Source organism: Ranitomeya variabilis, chromosome 3 (assembly GCF_051348905.1).
Source record: "Ranitomeya variabilis isolate aRanVar5 chromosome 3, aRanVar5.hap1, whole genome shotgun sequence".
Lineage (NCBI taxonomy): Eukaryota > Metazoa > Chordata > Amphibia > Anura > Dendrobatidae > Ranitomeya > Ranitomeya variabilis.
In genome coordinates this window covers 738117914-738141600 of record NC_135234.1, presented here as the reverse complement: position 1 = coordinate 738141600, position 23687 = coordinate 738117914, and the positions used below count along the sequence as shown (strand labels likewise).

At 43.3% G+C, this 23687-nt stretch overlaps 1 protein-coding gene across 2 annotated transcripts in view; it reads right to left on the bottom strand.

Annotated features, from left to right (window-relative positions):
• CNTN5 (contactin 5) overlaps positions 1 to 23687 on the bottom strand; it is a 2016448-nt gene that overhangs the window by 433807 nt on the left and 1558954 nt on the right. For both annotated transcript variants that reach the window (XM_077298468.1, XM_077298469.1), the window contains one exon: positions 4496 to 4632. In XM_077298468.1, the coding sequence (XP_077154583.1) occupies positions 4496 to 4632 (137 nt within the window). The remainder of the gene's footprint in view (positions 1 to 4495; positions 4633 to 23687) is intronic.

Here is a 23687-nt window from a genome sequence, read left to right as displayed (position 1 = left end):
TGTTGACCGCATACTTCATCTTTAATTTTTTTTAAAGTAGGATGTAATTGTGATTTTTACATTTCAATTGTATAACTAGAACTTTCATACTTGTAGGAAAGAGTTCACCATATGTATTTATTATGACCAAAGATTCCCCAAATCAAAAATGTACAAATATAATATAAATTATAAAATAAAAAGATAAAAGTTGAAAAGCCTAATTCATGGCAACACAACAATACAGCGAAATGTCTTTTGTTCTTCTTTGATTATAAATATCAATAGACTTCTGTTCAATCCTTGGACAATCAAACTGTAAATTTCCTTTAACTTGACATGTGCTTGACGTTTACAAGAATTTTTCTGATTGCTCTTCCTTTTAAATAGGCGATACTTTGCAGGGCCTGGAGATGAATCAGAAAGCTTCAATGAAGCCCCCGGAGTAAAGTTTCATCAGTCAGTGAAATACCGTGGAGAGATGGGCCCTGCAGATTACTAGTCGTTCTATCTCACTGTATATGTTCAATACAACTCATAAATATAACTGACGTGGAGCAGTGAGAGCACAGATCAGCAGCACCAATGTGTCCGAGTATACAGGAGACGATCTGGGGTGTGTTATATATGGGAAGATCAAACAAATTCTGAAAGAAAAGGAAAACGTCTATCTAGCTACAGTGGGGAAAATAAATATTTGATCCACTTCCAATTTTGCAAGTTTTCCCACCTAGATAGAATGGGAAGGTCAGTAATTTTTTATCTTAGGTACACTTCAACTTTGAGAGACAGAATTTAAAAAAAATCAAGAAAATCCCATTGTATGATTTTTAGATAATTAATTTGCATTTTATAACATGAAATAAGTATTTGATCACCGATCAACCAGCAATTATTCTGGCTGTCATAAACCAGTTAGTTTTTCTTAAAGAAGCCCTCCTATTCTACACTCATTACCTGTATTAATTGCACCTGTTTATACTCATTACTTGTATAAAAGACAACTGTCCACACAATCAATCACACTGCACCCTCTCCACCATGGCCAAGACCAAAAAGCTGTCTAAGGACACCAGGGACAAAATTGTAGACCTGCACAAGGATGAGGTGGGCTACAGGACAATAGGCAAGCAAGTTAGCGAGAAGGCAACAAGTGTTTGCACAATTATTAGAAAATGGAGCAAATACAAGATAACTGTCAATTTTCCTAAGTCTGGGGCTCCATGCAAGATCTCGCATCATGAGGTAAGGAAGATTTTGAGAAAGGTCAGGAATCAGCCCAGAACTAAATTGGAGAAGCTTGTCAATGACCGGAAAAGAGATAGGACCACAGTCTCAAACATTATCAATAGTAACACACTACGCCGTCATGGATTAAAATCCTGCTTGTCACACAAGGTCCCCTTGCTCACGCCAGCACATGTCCAAGCCCATTTGAAGTTTGCTAATGACCATATGGATGATCCAGGGGAGTCGAGGAAGAAGGTCATGTGGTCACATGAGACCAAAATAGAACTTTTTGGAATCAACTCCACTCGCCATGTTTGGAGGAAGACAAAGGATAAGTACAACCCACAGAACACCACCCCAACCATGAAGCACGGTGGGGGAAGCATCCTACTTTGGGTGCTGCAAAGGCGGCAGGACAACTGCATTGTATTGAAAGGAGGATGGATGGGGTTATGTATCTTGAGATTTTGGCCAACAACCTCCTTCCTTCAGTATGAGCATTGAAGATGGTTGTGTGGCTAAGTCTTCCAGCATGACAATGACCCAAAACACACAGCCAAGGCAAATAAGGAGTGACTCCATAAGAAGTATTTCCAGGTCCTGGAGTGGCCTAGCCAGACTTCAGACCTGAACCCAATAGAAAATCTTTGGAGGGAGCTGAAACTCAATGTTGCCCAGTGACAGCCCCCAAACCTGAAAGATCTGGAGAAGATCTGTATGGAGGAGTGGGCCAAAATCCCTGCTGCAGTGTGTGCAAACCTGGTCAAGAACTACAGGAAACGTCTGACCTCTGTAATTGCAAACAAAGGTTTCTGTACCAAACATTAAGTTCTGTTTTTTTTACTGTATGAAATACTTATTTTATGGAATAAAATGGACATTAACTATGTAAAAATCCTACAATGTGATTTTCTGGTTTTATTTTTAGATTCTGTTTCTCACAGTTGATGTGTACCCACGATAAAGATTACATACCTCTCCATTCTATGTAGGTGAGAAAACTTGTAAAATCGGCAGTGTATCAAATACTTATTTTTATCTATCTATCTATCTATCTATCTATCTATCTATCTATCTATCTATCTCTTTCCTTTAACTCTTGCACTGATTGTGCACCTTTGAAATTGTTCCAGAAAATGAAGTATTTCTCCAAGAAAATTATTGCAGTTGCGCATGTTTTGTTATACACATGTTTATTTCTTTTATGTGTATTGGAACAATACAAAAAAAACGAAGGAAAAAAGGCAAATTGAATACACAGTGTCATGTAAAAGTTTGGGTCAAAATTACTGCTGTTGTGAACGGTTAAGGAAGTTGAAGATGAAATGATCTCTAAAAGGGCAAGCATTAAAGAGGACACATTTCCTTTTCCTTTTTTAAGCAAAAAAAATAAAAATAAAAAAATATATATATATGTATATATATGTATAAGTTTTTACATTTGAAAATTTGCAAAAAGGAAAATGGGCCGGTGCAAAAGTTTGGGCATACTACATGGCTAGTATCTAGTAACACCCCTTTTAAGTGTTACAGCTTGTAAATGCTTTTTGTATCCCGCCTCTTAGCCTCTTTCAGTTCTTGTTTGAGGGATAGTCATCCATTCTTCCTCGGAAAATTCTTCCATTTCTGTGAGATTCCTGGGCCGTATTGCATGAACTGCTATTTTTTGATCTTGCCACAGATTTTCAATGATGTTCAGATCAGGAGACTGTGCGGTAAATTGTAAAACTCTTTGTAAAACCCATTGTAAAACCTTAAGTTTGTGCCTTTTGAGGTCGTCTATTGTGGATTTTGACGTGTGTTTAGGATCATTATACATTTGTAGCAGACATGCTCTTTTCAACTTCAGCTTTTTTTACAATATACTTCTTTTTGCAGGAATATGAAGGTCTGTAGAATTTCCATTAGATTAGTTATATGTGTGAAGGTGGAGAACATAGAATAACACCTCTCTTGAGACCCCTGTTGTTTTAAATGTATGAAAATGTAGTGTTTTATCTGTTTTATCCTGCAGTTCCTGTTAGTCAGTGGTTATAGGGTTAACTGTAGGTTCGGACCATAGTTGGGGAGGAGTAATAGGGACCTGTGTGTTAGTTCCGGGTTTTGTAGTTAGTTGTTAGTGAGCGAAAGACAAGAAAGGACACCCTCAGAAGAAGGTTATCATCATGGTGGCATGCGTGGCAGCCAAAACAAATAACGAGAGCAAGTCTTAGCAAGAATTCTACAGTGGCGGCAATTCCTCATAGCAGGCAAGTCTGGAGCACTTGTACTGCTACTGGAAAAGGTAAAAGAAGCATTGGTGTTAGGAGACCTGGAAACCAGCTGTGATGGAAGACAGGGACAGCCAGGCTCGGTCATATCGGTAAGGTGGAAGCTAGTGAGAGTTCCCCTACACTGCTTCACAAGAGTGCAGTGGCCACAGCAAAACACATCAGGGTGCTGATTGGGTTAAGTGGTCACAGCGAAACACATTGACCCATGTGGACCTTTACCAGTAAGATGGAGTTACCCAATTTGTCCTGCTGTTTATCTGTAATGTTCACCACAAGTATTGTGCCACCATCCATGACCACCAAGAATGTGCCTCTGTGTTGTGCAGAAGAAAACAACAAGTTTATTTCCTGCTAACTTTTGTATATAAGTCTTATTGTCAGTAAAAAGGACTCTATTTTTACAAGCTTGTCTGGCTTCTTCATCGTAGGTTTAAAGAGGTACAGTGCCGGACAAGTTGAGGCAGAGCTGAACCTGAAGGTGTCCACAGTAGTAATTCAACCACACACAACCAGTCAGGACTTGCGTTTTCCTGTGGCCTGCTGGTGCGTAGAAGACGAGTACTTCGCCCAAGACAACCACCCCGCGCCATGTTACTCATGCTTCTGTGAATGATCCTGTGTGTACATCACTGCCACTATTACAAGAGGTCATGCTATACAGAGTCACATACAAGACCGCCGCCCCCCACAGCGATCCTCGTGATTGACAGATTGGAGATGATTGACAATTCATTCCTTACTCTGCTCTGATAAAATGAAAGTTGAGCACTGATTAGTGGCTTATTTCCAATAATATGCGGACAAATATGAATTCACTGAACATTAAATATGTGTAATTGTTAGGGGTCATTTACTGATTTTTCAATGCCAGGTGCAGATACAGGTGTAAAGCTATAGTTTGCTCTTTGGAGCTGTTTCCGTGAAGTTCCAACAAAAACTAATATTTGCAAAATTGATATTTTTGTCTATTGTGAGAGGATCAAAAATATATAATTAATTAAAGGACACTGTACCTGGGGGAGCAGGGGGAGGCCGTTCTTCAGCCAGCGATATATGGGCCTAGGCTTTCCCGATGCCTTACAATCCCAGCGGAGCTGTTCTCCACTGTCTAACTGGGTGTCATTAATCTTCTCCATCCATTGTGGCTGAGCTGAAGCAGAAAAAAAAGAGAAATAAGTAAAAAAAAACAAAATAAGTTTTAGTTTCCATATAAGTTATTGAATAGGAATACATAAACCGGTGACAACCAAGAAAAATAACATGGCACAAAAAATGACATTGTCGGAAATGTTTCGCAAGGACACCAGGAAGGTAGTATAACACTAGTGATAATTTTATGTATAGTAGTTTTATCACTGGTCTATTAATGGTGAACTTAGTGTAGATAGATACTAGCCATGTAGTATGCCCAAACTTTTGCACCGGCCCATTTTCCTTTTTGCAAATTTTCAAATGTAAAAACTTATATATATATATATATATATATATATATATATATATATATATATATATTTTTATTTTATTTTTTTTTGCTTAAAAGAGGAAAAGGAAATGTGTCCTCTTTAATGCTTGCCCTTCTAGAGATCATTTCATCTTCAACTTCCTTAACCGTTCACAACAGCAGTAATTTTGACCCAAACTTTTACATGACACTGTGTATTCAATTTGCCTTTTTTCCTTTGTTTTTTGTGTATTGTTCCAATACACATACAGGAAATAAACATGTGAATAACAAAACATGTGCAACTGCAATAATTTTCTTGGAGAAATACTTCATTTTCTGGAACAATTTCAAAGGTGCACAATCAGTGCAAGAGTTAAAGGAAAGAGATAGATAGATAGATAGATAGATAGATAGATAGATAGATAGATAGATAGATAGGTAGATAGATAGATAGATAGATAGATAGATAGATAGATAGATAGATAGATATGGGATAGATAGATAGATAGATAGATAGATAGATAGATAGATAGATAGATAGATAGATAGATAGTGTCTTGGGAAAGTATTCGGCTCCCTGGAACTTTTCAACCTTTTCCCACATATCATGCTTCAAACATAAAGATACCAAATGTAAATTTTTTGGTGAAGAATCAACAAGTGGAAAACAATTGTGAAGTTAAACTAAATTTATTGGTTATTTAAAATTTTTGTGGAAATTCAAACTGAAAAGTTTGTTGCTCCACCTTTTGCTTCGATTCCAGCTGCAAGTCATTTGGGGTATGTCTCTATCAGTTTTGTACATCGAGAGACTGAAATTCTTGCCCATTCTTCCTTGGCAAACAGCTCGAGCTCAGTGAGGTTTGATGGAGATCATTTGTGAACAGCAGTTTTCAGCTCTTTCCACAGATTCTCGATTGGATTGAGGTCTGGTGTTGTGAATTCGGTTTGTGGGCTCCCCCGGTGGTCTGTTGTGGTAGTGTCTCTTATGTGCCTTCCTCCATCTCTGATTACCTGTCGCCACCCTCTTGGGGAGTTTCCTATTTAAGGCTGCTTGGCTGTTAGTCACATGCCGGCCAACAATGTGCTAGTAGCATTCTGTTGCATTCACCTGCCTCAAGTTCCAGTTCAGCTAAGTTGAATTTTGTTTCTTGTTTTGCTATTTTTGTCCAGCTATCTGCAATGTGACTCTTCAGTGCTGGAAGCTCTTGTGGACAGAAAATTACTACTCCAGTGGCATGAGTTGTCACTGGAGTTTAAAGTAATTTCTGGATGGTGTTTTTGAATAGTGATTTTTAGGTCGACCGTGAAGTAACTCTTTCCTGTACTTCTGCTATCTAGTAAGCGGACCTCACTGTGCTAGATCTGCTGTTCATCCTACGTATGTCATTTCCTCTGAACTCACCGTCAATATCTGTGGGGGCCTACTATCATCTTTTGGGGTTCCTCACTGGAGGTAAGGCAGGCCTGTATGTTCCTCTTATAGGGGTAGTTAGATCTCCGGCTGGCGCGTGGTGTCTAGGGCATCGTAGGTACATCCCCCGGCTACTGTAAGTGTTGGGTCAGGTTCAGGTCACGGTCGACCTTAGTTTCCATCACCCGAGAGCTAGTCCGTTTTGTATTTTTTTCCCATGGTCATTGGGGTAACCATAACAGTTTGGCCGGCCAGTAAAAAATCTATGTGTTAAAATATGCACTAAAGTAGGAAGGAGAAGAAAAGGTTTTTTTTTTTTTTCTGTGTTTGAAAGTGCACCTTAGTTTGATCATTTGTATTCCTTGCTTAAACTGCAGTCTTCAGCCTTTTTTTTTCTCCTCTCCTCTTAACCTCTGAATGCTTGGGTTACACCCATTTGAAACATGGATCCACAGAGTTTAGTTGCGGGTTTGAATAACCTTGCGACAAAAGTACAGAACCTACAAGATTTTGTTATACGTGCTCCAATGTCTGAACCTAAGATTCCTCTGCCTGAATACTTTACCGGAGACAGATCCCGGTTTTTGAGTTTCAGAGAAAATTGCAAATTGTTTTTGTCTCTGAGATCTCACTCTGCTGGTGATCAGACTCAACAAGTTAAAATTGTTATCTCTCTACTGCGCGGCGACCCACAAAGTTGGGCATTTGCATTATCGCCAGGGGATCCTGCGTTGTTAAATGTAGATGCGTTTTTTCAGGCTTTGGGGTTGCTTTATGAAGAACCTAATTTGGAGATTTTGGCTGAGAAAGCCTTGATAGCTCTTTCCCAAGGGCAAGATGAAGCTGAGATATACTGCCAGAAATTCCGTAAATGGTCGGTGCTTACTAAATGGAATGAGTGCGCTTTAGCAGCTAATTTCAGAGAAGGTCTCTCTGATGCCGTGAAGGATGTCATGGTGGGGTTCCCTGTGCCTACAGGTCTGAATGATGCCATGAAATTGGCTATCCAGATTGATCGGCGTTTGCGGGAGCGCAAATCTGTGCACCATATGGCGGGGTCTTCTGAGGAAGAATCTGTGCACCATATGGCGGTATCTTCTGAGCAAAAACCTGTGCACCATATGGCGGTGTCTTCTGAGCAAAGACCTGTGCACCATTTGGCGGTGACCTCTGAAAAGGCATTAGAGCATATGCAATGCGATCGTGTTTTGTCTAGAGGCGAACGTCAAAATTACAGGCGCAAAAATGGATTGTGCTTCTACTGTGGAGATCCAGCTCATGTTATATCAGCATGCTCTAAACGTATAAATAAGGTTGATAAAAAGGTTGATAAATCTTTTTCTACAGGTACCTTGCAGTCAAAATTTCTTTTGTCCGTGACATTGATTTGTACCTTATCATCTGTGACTGTGAATGCTTATGTGGATTCTGGCGCCGCTCTGAGTCTCATGGATTGGTCCTTTGCCAAGCGTTGTGGGTTTGATTTGGAGCCGTTGGAAGTTTCTATTCCCCTGAAGGGTATTGATTCTACACCTTTGGCTAGCAATAAACCACAATATTGGACACAAGTGACTATGCGTCTTACCCCAGACCATCAGGAGATTATTCGTTTCCTTGTATTATATAACCTACATGATGTCTTAGTGCTTGGATTACCATGGTTACAGATTCATAATCCCGTCTTGGACTGGAAATCTATGTCTGTGTTGAGCTGGGGATGTCGGGGTATTCATGGGGATGCACCTTTGGTTCCTATTTCTTCATCTACTCCCTCTGAGATCCCAGCATTTCTGTCAGATTTTTATGATGTCTTTCAAGAGCCTAAAGTTGATTCTCTCCCTCCCCACAGAGAGTGTGACTGCGCTATTGAATTGATCCCCGGTAGTAAGTTTCCTAAGGGTCGCTTGTTTAATTTGTCTGTACCTGAACATACTGCTATGCGGGAGTATATCAGAGAATCCTTGGAAAAGGGTCATATTCGCCCCTCGTTGTCTCCACTAGGGGCAGGATTTTTCTTTGTAGGTAAAAAGGATGGTTCATTGAGACCTTGTATCGACTATCGACTTTTGAATAAGATTACAGTTAAATACCAGTACCCGTTACCTTTACTGACTGATCTGTTTGCTCGTATAAAGGGGGCTAAGTGGTTCACTAAGATCGATCTACGTGGTGCGTATAATTTGGTGCGGATTAAGCAGGGGGATGAGTGGAAGACCGCATTTAATACGCCTGAAGGCCATTTTGAGTATTTGGTAATGCCTTTCGGTCTCGCAAATGCCCCTTCCGTTTTTCAGTCCTTTATGCACGATATTTTCCGTGAATATCTGGATAAGTTTATGATTGTGTATTTGGATGATATTCTTGTTTTTTCGGAGGACTGGGAATCTCACGTTCAACAGGTCAGGAGAGTTTTTCAGGTTTTGCGAGCTAATTCTCTTTTTGTAAAGGGCTCAAAGTGTAGTTTTGGAGTTCAGAGAATTTCCTTTTTGGGATATATTTTTTCCCCTTCATCTATGGAGATGGACCCTGTCAAGGTCCAGGCTATTTGTGATTGGATGCAACCTACTTCTTTGAAGAGTCTGCAAAAGTTCTTGGGTTTTGCTAATTTCTATCGCCGATTTATAGCGGGTTTTTCTGCCATTGCTAAACCTTTGACTGATTTGACCAAAAAGGGTGCTGATGTTGCTAATTGGTCCTCTGCGGCTGTGGAGGCCTTTCAAGAGCTTAAGCGCCGCTTTTCTTCCGCTCCTGTGTTGCGCCAACCTGATGTGTTACTTCCGTTCCAGGTTGAGGTGGATGCTTCGGAGATCGGAGCAGGTGCAGTTTTGTCGCAGAAAGATCCTGACTGCTCAGTAATGAGACCATGTGCGTTTTTCTCCCGAAAATTTTCGCCCGCTGAGCGAAATTATGATGTGGGAAATCGGGAACTTCTGGCCATGAAGTGGGCGTTTGAGGAGTGGCGTCATTGGCTTGAGGGTGCTAGACACCAGGTGGTGGTCCTCACTGACCACAAGAATCTAATTTATCTTGAGTCGGCCAGGCGTCTGAATCCTAGACAGGCGCGCTGGTCGTTGTTTTTCTCCCGATTTAACTTTGTGGTGTCATATCTGCCTGGGTCCAAGAATGTGAAGGCGGATGCCCTCTCTAGGAGTTTTGAGCCTGACTCGCCTGGTGATTCCGAACCTACCGGCATCCTGAAGGATGGGGTGATATTGTCAGCTGTCTCCCCAGACCTGCGGCGTTCTTTGCAGGAGTTTCAGGTGGATAGGCCTGATCGCTGTCCGCCTGGTAGACTGTTTGTCCCTGATGATTGGACCAGTAGAGTTATCTCGGAGGTTCATTCTTCCGCGTTGACAGGTCATCCTGGAATTTTTGGCACCAGGGATTTGGTGTCTAGGTCCTTCTGGTGGCCTTCTTTGTCTCGAGATGTGCGCATGTTTGTGCAGTCTTGTGATGTTTGTGCTCGGGCCAAGCCCTGCTGTTCTAGGGCCAGTGGGTTGTTGTTGCCCTTGCCTATTCCTAAGAGGCCTTGGACGCACATCTCTATGGACTTTATTTCTGACCTTCCGGTTTCTCGTAGGATGTCTGTCATCTGGGTGATTTGTGACCGTTTTTCCAAGATGGTTCATTTGGTACCTTTGCCCAAATTGCCCTCCTCCTCTGAGTTGGTTCCTCTATTTTTTCAGAATGTGGTGCGTTTGCATGGTATTCCTGAGAATATAGTGTCTGACAGGGGTACTCAGTTTGTGTCTAGATTTTGGCGGACGTTCTGTGCCAGGATGGGTATCGATTTGTCTTTTTCGTCTGCATTCCATCCTCAGACTAATGGCCAGACTGAGCGTACTAATCAGACCTTGGAGACTTACTTGAGGTGTTTTGTGTCCGCTGATCAGGATGATTGGCTTGACTTTTTGCCATTGGCAGAGTTTGCCCTTAACAATCGGGCTAGTTCTGCCACTTTGGTTTCTCCATTTTTTTGTAATTCAGGGTTTCACCCTCGGTTTTCGTCCGGTCAATTGGAGTCTTCGGATTGTCCTGGAGTGGATGCTGTGGTTGATAGGATGCATCAGATTTGGGGACAGGTTGTGGACAATCTGAAGTTGTCCCAGGAGAAGACTCAACAGTTCACTAATCGTCATCGGCGTATTGGTCCTCGTCTTTGTGTTGGGGACCTGGTGTGGCTGTCTTCTCGATTTGTTCCTATGAAGGTCTCGTCTCCTAAGTTTAAGCCTCGGTTTATCGGCCCTTATAGGATTCTGGAGGTTCTTAATCCTGTGTCCTTTCGTTTGGACCTCCCAGCATCTTTTAATATCCATAATGTTTTCCATCGGTCATTATTGCGGAGGTATGAGGTACCGGTTGTTCCTTCTGCTGATCCACCTGCTCCTGTGTTGGTTGAGGGTGAATTGGAGTATGTGGTGGAAAAGATCTTGGACTCCCGTGTTTCCAGACGGAAACTTCAGTATCTGGTTAAGTGGAAAGGTTATGGCCAGGAGGATAATTCTTGGGTGACAGCATCCGATGTTCATGCTCCCGATTTGGTTCGTGCATTTCATAGTGCTCATCCAGGTCGCCCTGGTGGTTCTGGTGAGGGTTCGGTGCCCCCTCCTTAAGGGGGGGGTACTGTTGTGAATTCGGTTTTTGGGCTCCCCCGGTGGTCTGTTATGGTAGTGTCTCTTATGTGCCTTCCTCCATCTCTGATTACCTGTCGCCACCCTCTTGGGGAGTTTCCTATTTAAGGCTGCTTGGCTGTTAGTCACATGCCGGCCAACAATGTGCTAGTAGCATTCTGTTGCATTCACCTGCCTCAAGTTCCAGTTCAGCTAAGTTGAATTTTGTTTCTTGTTTTGCTATTTTTGTCCAGCTATCTGCAATGTGACTCTTCAGTGCTGGAAGCTCTTGTGGACAGAAAATTACTACTCCAGTGGCATGAGTTGTCACTGGAGTTTAAAGTAATTTCTGGATGGTGTTTTTGAATAGTGATTTTTAGGTCGACCGTGAAGTAACTCTTTCCTGTCCTTCTGCTATCTAGTAAGCGGACCTCACTGTGCTAAATCTGCTGTTCATCCTACGTATGTCATTTCCTCTGAACTCACCGTCAATATCTGTGGGGGCTTACTATCATCTTTTGGGGTTCCTCACTGGAGGTAAGGCAGGCCTGTATATTCCTCTTATAGGGGTAGTTAGATCTCCGGCTGGCGCGTGGTGTCTAGGGCATCGTAGGTACATCCCCCGGCTACTGTAAGTGTTGGGTCAGGTTCAGGTCACGGTCGACCTTAGTTTCCATCACCCGAGAGCTAGTCCGTTTTGTATTTTTTCCCATGGTCATTGGGGTAACCATAACAGTCTGGACTCTGACTTGGCCATTCTAACACCTGGATACGTTTATTTGAGAACCATTCCATTGTAGATTTTGTTTTATGTTTGGGATCATTGTCTTGTTGGAAGACAAATCTCTGTCCCAGTCTCAGGTCTTTTGCAGACTCCGACAGGTTTTCTTCAAGAATGGTCCTGTATTTGGCTACATCCATCTTCCCATCAACTTTAACCATCTTCCCTGTCCCTGCTGAAGAAAAGCAGGCCCAAACCATGATGCTGTCACTACCCTGTTTGACAGTGGGGATGGTGTGTTCAGGGTGATGAACTGTGTTGCCTTTATGCCAATCATATCGTTTGGCATTGTTGCCAAAAAGTTCCATTTTGGTTTCATCTGACCAGAGCACCTTCTCCTTGGTGGCTCGTTGCAAACTTTAAACAACACTTTTTATGGATATATTTTAGAAATGGCTTTCTTCTTGCCACTCTTCCATAAAGGCCAGATTTGTGCAGCATACAACTGATTGTTGTCCTATGGACAGACTGTCCCACCTCAGCTGTAGATCTTTGCAGTTCATCCAGAGTGATCATGGGCCTCTTGGCTGCATCTCTAATCAGTCTTCTCCTTGTTTGAAATGAAAGTTTAGAGGGATGACCAGGTCTTAGTAGATTTGCAGTGGTATGATATTCCTTCCATTTCAATATGATCGCTTGCACAGTGCTCCTTGGGATGTTTAAAGTTTTGGAAATCATTTTGTATCCAAATCTGGCTTTAAACTTCTCCGCAACAGTATCACGGACCTGCCTGTTGTGTTCCTTGGTCTTCATGATGTTCTCTGTGCTTCAAACAGAACCCTGAGACTATCACAGAGCAGGTGCATTTATACGGAGACTTGATTACACACAGGTGGATTATATTTATCATCATTAGGCATTTAGGACAACATTGGATCATTCAGAGATCCACAATGAACTTCTGGAGTGAGTTTGCTGCACTGAAAGTAAATGGGCCGAATAATATTGCACGCCCCACTTTTCAGTTATTGAATTTCCACAAAAATTTTAAATAACCAATAAATTTCTTTCAACTTCACAATTGTGTTTAAGTTGTTGTTGATTCTTTACCAAAAATTTACATTTGGTATCTTTATGCTTGAAGTATGATATGTTGAAAAGTTCCAGGGGGCGAATACTTTCACAAGGCACTGTAGATAGATAAATAGATCACTAATAATCTACCTGTGTTAAAACCGTTTCTCCACTTTTTACTCTGACCTCTACGCTCCACTTCCCCAACTGAGTGGGCTTGTGAGTTTTTTGTAACTTTTTATACAACAGCAATTCCGAAATCTGGCTGGAGGCTCATTTACATAGCTAACCACAACATCATTACTCCAATTTTTCTAAAGAGTCAAAAAGGTATACATTAACAGAAACATGCAATTTTATAATTTTTTCCATGTTGTGCGTCAAAATATGCAATCGGTCAAATGTAAGGACACAATTGTTCATGTGGTGATTTTCCCTGTTCCTATTGGAATGAGCGTATTGTACATTCGAACTGAAGGCAGAAAAACAACAGAGGAAATGGAGTAAAGAAACAATTGGGAAACAAACCAGAATATGTGTTAAACTTTTGATTTCTCGCAGCACCCCGCTTTTACTCTCATGATGCTTTACACCACCTTTGCAGTCTTTCACACAACGTCATCAGGTTGTCACCTTCCAAAGAGTTCACAGAGGTGCTGAGCAGTTGTTGGCTGCTTTGTTTTCACTCTAGTCCAACTCATCCCAAGTCATCTCAGTTGGCTTAAGATTGAGTGACTGTAGACTGTGTCATCTGATGCTCCATCCTTCTCCTTCTTCACATAGCCCTTATATAGCCTGAAATTATGGCATGTCATTGTAAAATGCTGAGGCAACCATGCTGAGTAACGGTGCCTTGAATTTGAAATAATTTATCAACAGTATCACCACCAAAGCACCCCCACACAATCATACCTACCCATCCATGCATAAAAATGGGCACCACACATTTAGAAAATATGTTCTCAACTTTTTTTGCATCTTACAAACAACTGGCGATTGGTATAAAAAATCTTTAATTTTGACTCATCAGATCATAGTACAGATTTCCTCTGTTCTCTTGCTGTGGTCCTCTGTAGTGTTTTTTTGCAGCAATTTGAATATAAAGGCTGCTTTTCACAGTCTCTCCTAGATAGTTGATTTTGAGATGTGCCTGCTTGAAATCTGCGCATCACTTATAAGGTATATTATCTGAGATGATGTGAATTTGTGGATTCTGGGGCTGGTAGATCTGATGAACTTATCCTCTGCAGCAGAGGTAATTCTTTGTCTTCCTTTCCTAAGATGATCCTTATGAGAACCAGTTTTGCTATTGATGGTTTTAGTGACTGAACTTGAGGATACCTTCAAGGTTCACTTGAGGATACCTTTAAGGTTCTAGCAATTTTCTAGATTAACTGACCTTCATGACTTAAGTAAATGATGGACTGATGTTTCCATTTACTTATTTCTTTCCACATTCTGGCTTAGAATAGTAGGTCTCAGAACTGTATGGAACTGTCCACCCACACTGCCTCTACAAAACACACCTGACGGTAGCAAACACTTTATGAAAGCTGGTGATTCAACAAATGAACACTTTTTGATGCTTACCTGTTCATTGGAAGCCATTGCAAGTGATTAACTGATTGACACTGCTTGAGAGAATGTAAATGGTGTGTAAAGCAGTAAAAGAGGGGTATTTTGGGAAGTCAAAAGGTTTAACAAATATTCTGGTTTGTTTGACATGTGTTTCTTTATTTCTTGTTTCCATTTTTGTCCCTTTGTGGCTTTCCTGCCTTCAGTCTGACTCCACAATGGTCACATTCCAGGAAAACCACTGGATGAACAGGTGTGTCCTAACTTTTAACTGGTACAGAATATGGTGAGGTCATGTGTGTCAGCCCACCAGGACAATATAATTGAGGATACTTGTATGCATGCCTGAATAATTCCCGTACTTGCTGTAAATATATTTGTTTCTTTATAGTTAATTTTGCTAACTGGCCACAAGATGTCGCTGTTGCTAAGCGACTGTTTTATGTCTATAAGATGTTTTAGGAGGGTTTTATAAAATGAAACACAGCAAATGGAAGTGCGGCCATCTTGTGCAGGGTCTGCAGGAATGAGGGGTGAGTGAGGCTGTGCTGGAGAGGGATCTGACTACATCCTCTCTTGACAGCACCCCCTTAGAAGAAGTGGCAGATTGGAACTGAGCTGGTCCGGGATCTGAACCTGTCCTGATGCGAGGGAATTCCTGCCATACAAGCTGTTAAGAAACAGTAGGGACTGGGACCTGGAGAGAGGTGCTACGCCGAGTGAAAGGGTCATACTACAAGCATCCTCAGTATTTCTCACTGGCTGGAGGAACTCCGCTGTTGTGAATTAGACTTTTTTGGCTCCCTCTAGTGGTTACTAGTGATATGACTCTGGGATTTCCTTACCTCTGTTTGCACCCAGCTGGGTCGTTACTTCAGGGGTGTCGCTATATTTACCTCCTGGAACCTTAGTCCAGTGCCTGGCATCGGTGTTATCAGACACATTCTGTTTGCTCCTGTTTGCTGGTCCTGGTTCGTGCTAAATTAAGCTAAGTCCTGCTTCTTTGTTTTTTGGGTTATTTGTTTGCTATCATTTTTGTCCAGCTTGTACTAAATGTGATTCCTGACCTTGCTGGAAGCTCTGGGGGGCTGGTGTTCTCCCCCCGGGCCGTTAGACGGTTCGGGGGTTCTTGAATTTCCAGTGTGGATATTTTTGATAGGATTTTTTGCTGACCATATAAGTTATCTTTCTATATTCTGCTATTAGCTAGTGGGCCTCTCTTTGCTAAATTCCTAGCTCATTCTTATGTTTGTCTTTTCTTCTTACCTCACCGTTATTATTTGTGGGGGGCTTCTATCCAACTTTTTGGGGTATTTCCTCTGGAGGCAAGAAAGGTCTTTCTTTTCCCTTCTAGGGGTAGTTAGCTCTCCGGCTGGCGTGAGACGTTTAGGATCAACGTAGGAACGTTCCCCGGCTGCTGGTATTTGTGGTGCTAGGATTAGTTATATGGTCAGCCCAGTTACCACTGCCCTATGAGCTGGTTTTCTGTATTTACTGACTTAGCATTATTCCTGAGACCCTCTGCCATTGGGGTCATAACACTCCGCATCTTCCTGCGTGTGCTGATTATTTTGTTCAGAGCCGACCCGGCAAAAGGACACTAAAGCCCACTGCGTAAATGTGCATGCATCGCAATGTATTTTTGGCACCAAGAGATACAAGGCCTATAGTTAATTAGTTAGGTATATTTACTTTATGGACCTCTCTCTCTTCTCTTGCAGTTCAGTGACTGAGTATTCTATGCTACTCATTGGTGCTGACACAGCACGAAACGAACCACAGACAAGACTTGTGTTTCCCATTTGTCTGCTCGAAGATGAGTCTCTGTGGAACAAAATAAATCAGAGCAGTGGTCAGCTCCAACAGACCTTTGTCCACAGCACCTTTGCTGATATGTGTGTAAATTTGGTTAATTTTGGAATATTCTTAAAGGGCCACTGTCACCCCCCCCCAGCCGTTATAAACTAAAATAGCCACCTTGTGCAGCAGTAATCCTGCAGTCTAACAAGGTGGCTCTTTTAGTTTTTGATTCATTTATTACCTCAATAAAGCGTTTTAAAAATTGGCCACAAATACCAGATATTGTATCTGGAGGCGGTCCGAATCGTCCTCTATGAAGCTCCCAACTGCCGTCACTCTTCTCTTCAGGGGCGATGGTCGCAGCCCCCTTTGCGCTGTTGCTTCTTAAATCCGGCGCCTGCGCTGTGCGTGCCTGCCTGGGGCATCAAGGACATACTTTTCCTCTAGTTTCCTTGAGATTACACCGGAATGGGAGGGGAATATTTGTTTGGGAAATAGGAATAGAAGTTTATATTCTTAGGATTGTGAATTACTGTGCTGAACTGCAGGTGAGCCCGTGCTTTAATTAAACCAGCTTCTCTCAGGATGTAATAAGGCAATGGCAGCCGGTTCAGACGGGCATGCCAACAGGTAAATTTACATAGAGAATATAACAGAAATACAGTAGTTCTCTTGGGTGCCAAGCTGTTCACCACAGAGGATATAGCAAAATATTTGTTTGAGGTGTTCTCTTTGTGTGATTATCAAAACCGAGTAGGAATAATTTCATCCCTAAGTAAAATAGTTACAGAACGTGGACTGTGTGAAATTGGTTCTTTTCCCGTCCGTGACTCCGCCGTATCTGGAACAACACCCTCGGTGCATGATTTACAGTCCCTTGGACAGTGGAGCTCGAAAGTGGTTGGGTATATTCCTAGCAGACCTCAGAGTGTGAAACACGTCTTTTCAGGGCCATTGGACGTGTTGCAGTATTGGTAATGTGGCGCCCCTAGGGGTATTTGCCACAAAAATAGTTATTGACACCAAATACAAATATTAAAATAGCAAGACTGCACTACCATCTCCGGCCAGAAGGGGGAGCTCCAGAGACTCCCCTTGATCTATTCTGGTCTGAGAAAAGGATTGGCAGTTGGGTTGAGGAGCTGAAAGTGAGAGGTCGTATAACTGAACTCCTAACAGCCCTATGACGGATTATAGGCCTGTAATACCCATAGTAGGAAAAGAGGAATAGAGAAAAAGGACATTGTGAGAACCGGGTAGCAATAACCTCTACCCAGAATAGGCGCAGAGACGGATACCGGATCCGTGGCTATATTCATTAGATATAATACAGCAACCGGAAGGAAGTGAGGTGATATCAGCTTCACCAGGGTAAGACGCAGCAACAGACACAGAGTTCAGCGGTACTCCCAGAGGGGGTAAGCCGACAAAAAAAGGACTCGGGTTGTCCGTCGAACCAGAGCACAGAAGAGACAGATTGGGTCGGCAGCCAGTTCACAAACAGCAGCAGGGCCATACAGAAACTGCGCATAATAAGAGGTGGAAATCCTGACAGGATCAAAGTAATTCAGAGTTCTTAAACAGACTCCGGTGACAGTATTGGTTGCAAATCCCTTTTTGTTAAAGTAAACTGGTTAAATGTTTCAGCGCCTCAGTCTTTCATTTGGACAATAGCCATCGATCCAGGATCGGGGTCATCACAGCTGAGAGGACCTGCTGCTGATCAAGTAAGTGTCTGCTCCTTTATGATATCCCTTGCACTGTGCATCGCCTGAGGCCACAGCACCAGGTCAAGCCACTAGTGACATCCCCCTCAAGAGATGGACCTCTTTGATCTGGTGCTGGGTACCTCGGTCTCACGGGCGTCACAACTGGCGTCACGAACAGGATTGGGCCAGCCCGTACACCGGGTATTGTGTGCCGTAATTGGAGTCTGAAACTGTGAAAATTTGGATGAAAAATCTTGGAAATTGACTTTGTTAAAGAAAATCCCGTTCCCCATTGAAAACTATTGAAAGTGACTTTTCTCCATTGGTTATAATGGGGTAAAAATGGCCGCCATCCCCTGATGTGATCATCTCATAACCGTTAGGCACAAAACTGTTAATCGAGCTACGTCATTACCCAAGCCCCAGTCTAACTGAAAAACTTCAAAATCCACCATCACAGAGCGTGCGGCAGTTAGAGGCAGCAGGGGGCGTGTCATTGTCATCCTGCTGCACAGAGGAACGAATCTACATTATCTAGACGGAAGCTGGGACCGGAGGGGTCTGGATTAACTAAGGGGGTACAGTATGTCGCAGCACGGAGACGCCGCAGCACCCGGCGACGCTAATGCAGCTGAAAGACAGAGTGTCGATAGAGAGCCTGGCAGCGCAGCAGTGCAAGGAGTGGCGCCCATCATGCCGGTGTTGATGCTATATACCCCGGGTGGCCCATGGCTTCCAATGTATGAAGGTGAACCTAATACCCTTGACGGTTTCAGGGAAAAGATGCTGGCTCATTTTGATATGTTCCCCATGGGTGAAGCTCAGCGTGTTAGTCTCCTGATGATGCAGTTAAGTGGCCACGCTAAGCGAGAAGTCACGGCATGGGCAACTGATCTAAAAGGTACTGTTGAACGCATATTTGCTGGATTAAAAGCTACATTTGAAACCACTACCAGCAGCAAAGCTAAAGTACGATTCTTTAATTGCAAAAAAAAAGCTAATGAGGGCGTGAGAGATTTTGCCTTAAACCTGCAGGAAGCCCTTAAATCACTTACACTGGCTGAACCCATTTTTAACACAGGAGCCGATAAACTGCTAAGAGATCAATTTATTGAGGGACTCTACACCCCTTCTCACCGGGGGCATGTGAGCATGCTTGTTTTTAAGAACCCTGAATTGACATTTGCCCAATTAAAGGAGAGTGCTATACGTCTCCAGCTGGCAGAGGCACCTCGGGATCAGGATCTCACACAACCCATAGCAGATGCACTTCAGCAACGGGGAATGCCGGTGACATCAGCTACGTCCGGTGCCAGTGCTAAGTCCCTGGGGCCCATTACTAATGAGGCTCTTCAGCAAAAGCTTGACTCTTTAACTGATGTTGTTGCTTCAATGGCTAAAACCATGCAGGAGACGAGAGAACCCAAGATGGAGTTGGCAAACAGTAGAGAGGATGTTCCATGGATGAGGTCCCGGAGATACCCGACATGGAGAGGATGACCCCGTGACCACTACCAACCGGATGGACAGCCCATTTGCCGCCGTTGCCAGCAGCCAGGCCACTTTGCACGAAATTGTGATTTAAACGGGAATCCCCTGGGAATGCGGGCCGCTTCGCAGGAATGAATTCTCAAGGCCCAACACCCTGGCACGACAGGTACATCGGAGGACGACCCATCATCCCTATCATGCTGGACGGAATTCCCCTCAACGCTTTGCTGGATACAGGTTCCCAGATTTCATCTATACCATATATCCTTTATAAGAGGTACTGGGCTGAGGTAGATATTGATAAAGGACCCTCTGATGTTGAACTAGATATATGGGCCAGTAATGGTAAGTTGGTACCGAAACTAGGATTCAGGGAGATGACCATAAAGATTGGTAAAGCAGAATTGAAGAAACAGGGTATAATTGTCGTTGATGTTGACCGACAGAACTGTGAACCAACTGTATTGATAGGAATGAATGTGTTAGAGAACTGCTTTTCCGAAGTTATTTCTGTCTTACAACAAATTGCTGAAACTGCCCGATCCTGCCAGCAGAGAGTTCTCCGGAGGGAAATAAAAGTATTAATGTTAAGGCAACAGATAGAAGTTGCAGGTGGAGAAATCGGCAGTGTGAGGGTGAGTGATCCAACGTCTATTGTAATCCCACCAAAAACAGAAATGCTGGTATGGTGTAGAGCGGCCATTGGTACTAAAGGACAAGACTATCAAGCCTTAATAGAACCAGCGTACACCGACAGCAGGCCCACTATACTCACGGCACGAGGGGTGGTCGAGGTACACCAGGGATGGGTGCCGGTACGACTTTTGAACTGTGGAGAGGAAGAGGTCACTTTGCCAAGGTACGCTACAGTGGCAAAGTTATACACTCACTGGCCACTTTATTAGGTACACCATGCTAGTAACAGGTTAGACCCCTTTTGCCTTCAGAACTGCCTCAATTCTTCGTGGCATAGATTCAACAAGGTGCTGGAAGCATTCCTCAGAGATTTTGGTCCATATTGACATGATGGCATCACACAGTTGCCGCAGATTTGTCGGCTGCACATCCCTGATGCGAATCTCCCGTTCCACCACATCCCAAAGATTTCATGTTGTTTACGCCAAATTCTGACCCTACCATCCGAATGTCGCAGCAGAAATCGAGACTCATCAGACCAAGCAACGTTTTTCCAATCTTCTACTGTCCAATTTCGATGAGCTTGTGCAAATTGTAGCCTCAGTTTCCTGTTCTTAGCTAAAAGGAGTGGTACCCGGTGTGGTCTTCTGCTGCTGTAGCCCATCTGCCTCAAAGTTCGACGCACTGTGCGTTCAGAGATGCTCTTAGGCCTACCTTGGTTGTAACGGGTGGCGATTTGAGTCACTGTTGCCTTTCTATCAGCTCGAACCAGTCTGCCCATTCTCCTCTGACCTCTGGCATCAACAAGGCATTTCCGCCCACAGAACTGCCGCTCACTGGATTTTTTTTCTTTTTCGGACCATTCTCTGTAAACCCTAGAGATGGTTGTGCGTGAAAATCCCAGTAGATCAGCAGTTTCTGAAATACTCAGACCAGCCCTTCTGGCACCAACAACAATGCCACGTTCAAAGGCACTCAAATCACCTTTCTTCCCCATACTGATGCTCGGTTTGAACTGCAGGAGATTGTCTTGACCATGTCTACATGCCTAAATGCACTGAGTTGCCGCCATGTGATTGGCTGATTAGAAATGAAGTGTTAACAAGAAGTTGGACAGGTGTACCTAATAAAGTGGCCAGTGAGTGTATATTGTTGACAACAATGCCATCACAACCGTTGAGCCCTTAGAATCGACCTGTCAGGTGGAAAATAACGGCTCAGATGGAGAATCGGAGGATTGGTGCCAACAGCTAGATGTGGGTGTAGATTCAACACCTACCCATCAAAGACAAGGGGTGTATAGATTAGTGACGGAATATGAACAGGTCTTCAGTAAACACCCATTGGACTTCGGACGGATAGAAGGGGTGGAACATACAATCCCCACCGGTGACCATCCCCCGATAAAAGAAAGATATAGACCCATACCGCCCGCTCACTAACTGCGCGAAGGACATGCTGAGAGAGATGAAACAGGCCGGGGTAATAAGAGATAGTTGTAGCCCTTGGGCGGCCCCTCTGGTGATTGTCAAAAAAAAGGATGGAACCATGAGAATGTGCATAGACTACCGGCAGATTAATAACATCACCCATAAAGACGCCTATCCCTTGCCTAGGATAGAAGAGTCCTTGACTGCTTTGAAATCTGCTAATTATTTTTCCACCTTAGACTTAACAAGCGGGTATTGGCAAGTCCCTGTGGCTGAGAGAGATAAAGAAAAAACGGCATTCACCACACCAATGGGTCTAAGCGAATTTAATCACATGCCGTTCGGACTCTGCAACGCATCCGGTACTTTCCAGCGACTGATGGAATGTTGCCTCGGACACAAGAACTTCGAGACCGTCCTCCTGTACCTAGATGATGTGATCGTCTACTCAAAGACTTACGAACAGCACTTAACAGACCTGGCAGAGGTGTTCGAAGCCTTATCCAAGTATGGTATGAAAATCAAACCATCCAAATGACACCTTCTCAAGCCAAAGGTACAATACTTAGGGCACATCGTGAGTTCGGAGGGAGTAGCACCGGATCCCGAGAAAATAACTGCCATAAGGGATTGGCCAAGACCTACCAACGCAAAAGAAGTGAGGCAATTCTTGGGATTAGTGGGTTACTATCGTAGATTTATAAAAGGATTTACCAAATTGGCAGCGCCCTTGCAAGATGCTTTGATAGGGCAGACAAAGAAACCTTCAAACCGAAACCCTCCTTTTCAGTGGAATGACGAAAGAGAAGACTCCTTTGAACAACTAATGAAGGCACTAACCGGAGAAGAAGTTCTGGCGTACCCGGATTACCATCAACCTTTCATCCTCTACACCGATGCCAGTAATGTGGGATTGGGAGCGGTGCTGTCACAAAAGCAAGAAGGTCGGGAGAAAGTCATCGCCTTTGCAAGTAGAAAACTCCGGCCTACTGAAAGAAATTCTGAAAATTATAGCTCCTTCAAATTGGAGCTACTGGCAGTAGTATGGGCTGTGACTGAACGTTTCAAACACTATTTGACCGGTGCAGAATTTATTGTCTATACTGACAACAATCCATTGACCCACCTAGACACCGCTAAATTAGGTGCGTTAGAACAGCGATGGATAGCCCGGTTATCTAATTACAACTTCGTGATCAAGTATCGAGCAGGTCGCAAGAATGGAAATGCCGATGCCCTATCCCGGATGCCACACTTCAGAGATGTAGAAGAAGAAACGGGGGAGCTTGAAGAAATTGAACTACCAGCCTTTCATCAGCCCAAGGTAAAACATCATCAGTCAAATACCTATCAGAAACAACAAGAAGTGAATTTTAATCCGTTAGCACACCATAGATGGGCTGACACCCAAGATAGCAATCCGGCTGTGAAGCTAGTGAAGGAACTATTGACTGAGCAAAGTGCATATCCCGATGAGGATGTCTTAGAAGAGACGCGTCAACTCTGGAAAGAGAGAGGCAAAATGTTCCTGTATCAAGGGAAACTCTGTAGAAGATACACCAATCCGAAAACACATGAATTGGTTTGGCAGATTATCGTGCCTAAACAAGATGTGAGGATGGTCCTCGAGGCTTACCACAATGGTGCTGGTCACTTTGGTTGGAAAAAGCTAGAAGTACTTCTGAGAGAAAGATTTTATTGGGTCGGGATGAGAAAATCAATCGAACAGTGGTGTAGAAACTGTGGCCCGTGCAACCTCAGAAGGAACGATCAAAAGAGCCAAAGGGCACCACTGCAGCCCATAATCACCAAACAACCACTTGAACTGGTAGCCATGGACCACGTGAAGTTGACACCGAGCCGATCCGGTTACGTCTATGCCTTGATCATCGTGGATCATTATTCGCTCTTCTTGGTAGTAGTACCTGTAAAAGATCTGACTGCAAAAACAGCAGCCAAAGCGTTCCAAACGTACTTTTGTAGACCCCATGGATATCCGGAACAGGTTCTCACTGACCAGGGTACAGCCTTTGAATCAGAGATCTTCAGAGAATTCTGTAATATGTATGGTTGCAAAAAGATCCGGACGATGGCCTATCATCCGCAAACAAACGGCTTATGTGAGAAGATGAACCATATTGTGATAGACCTACTAAAGACTTTACCTGAAACGGAAAGGAATCAATGGCCAGAGAAATTGTCTGACTTGGTGGATCTGTATAATCATGTCCCGGTGAGCTCTACCAACTGCACCCCAGCTTATCTTATGTGTGCAAGACCCGGCCAGTTGCCAATCGATCT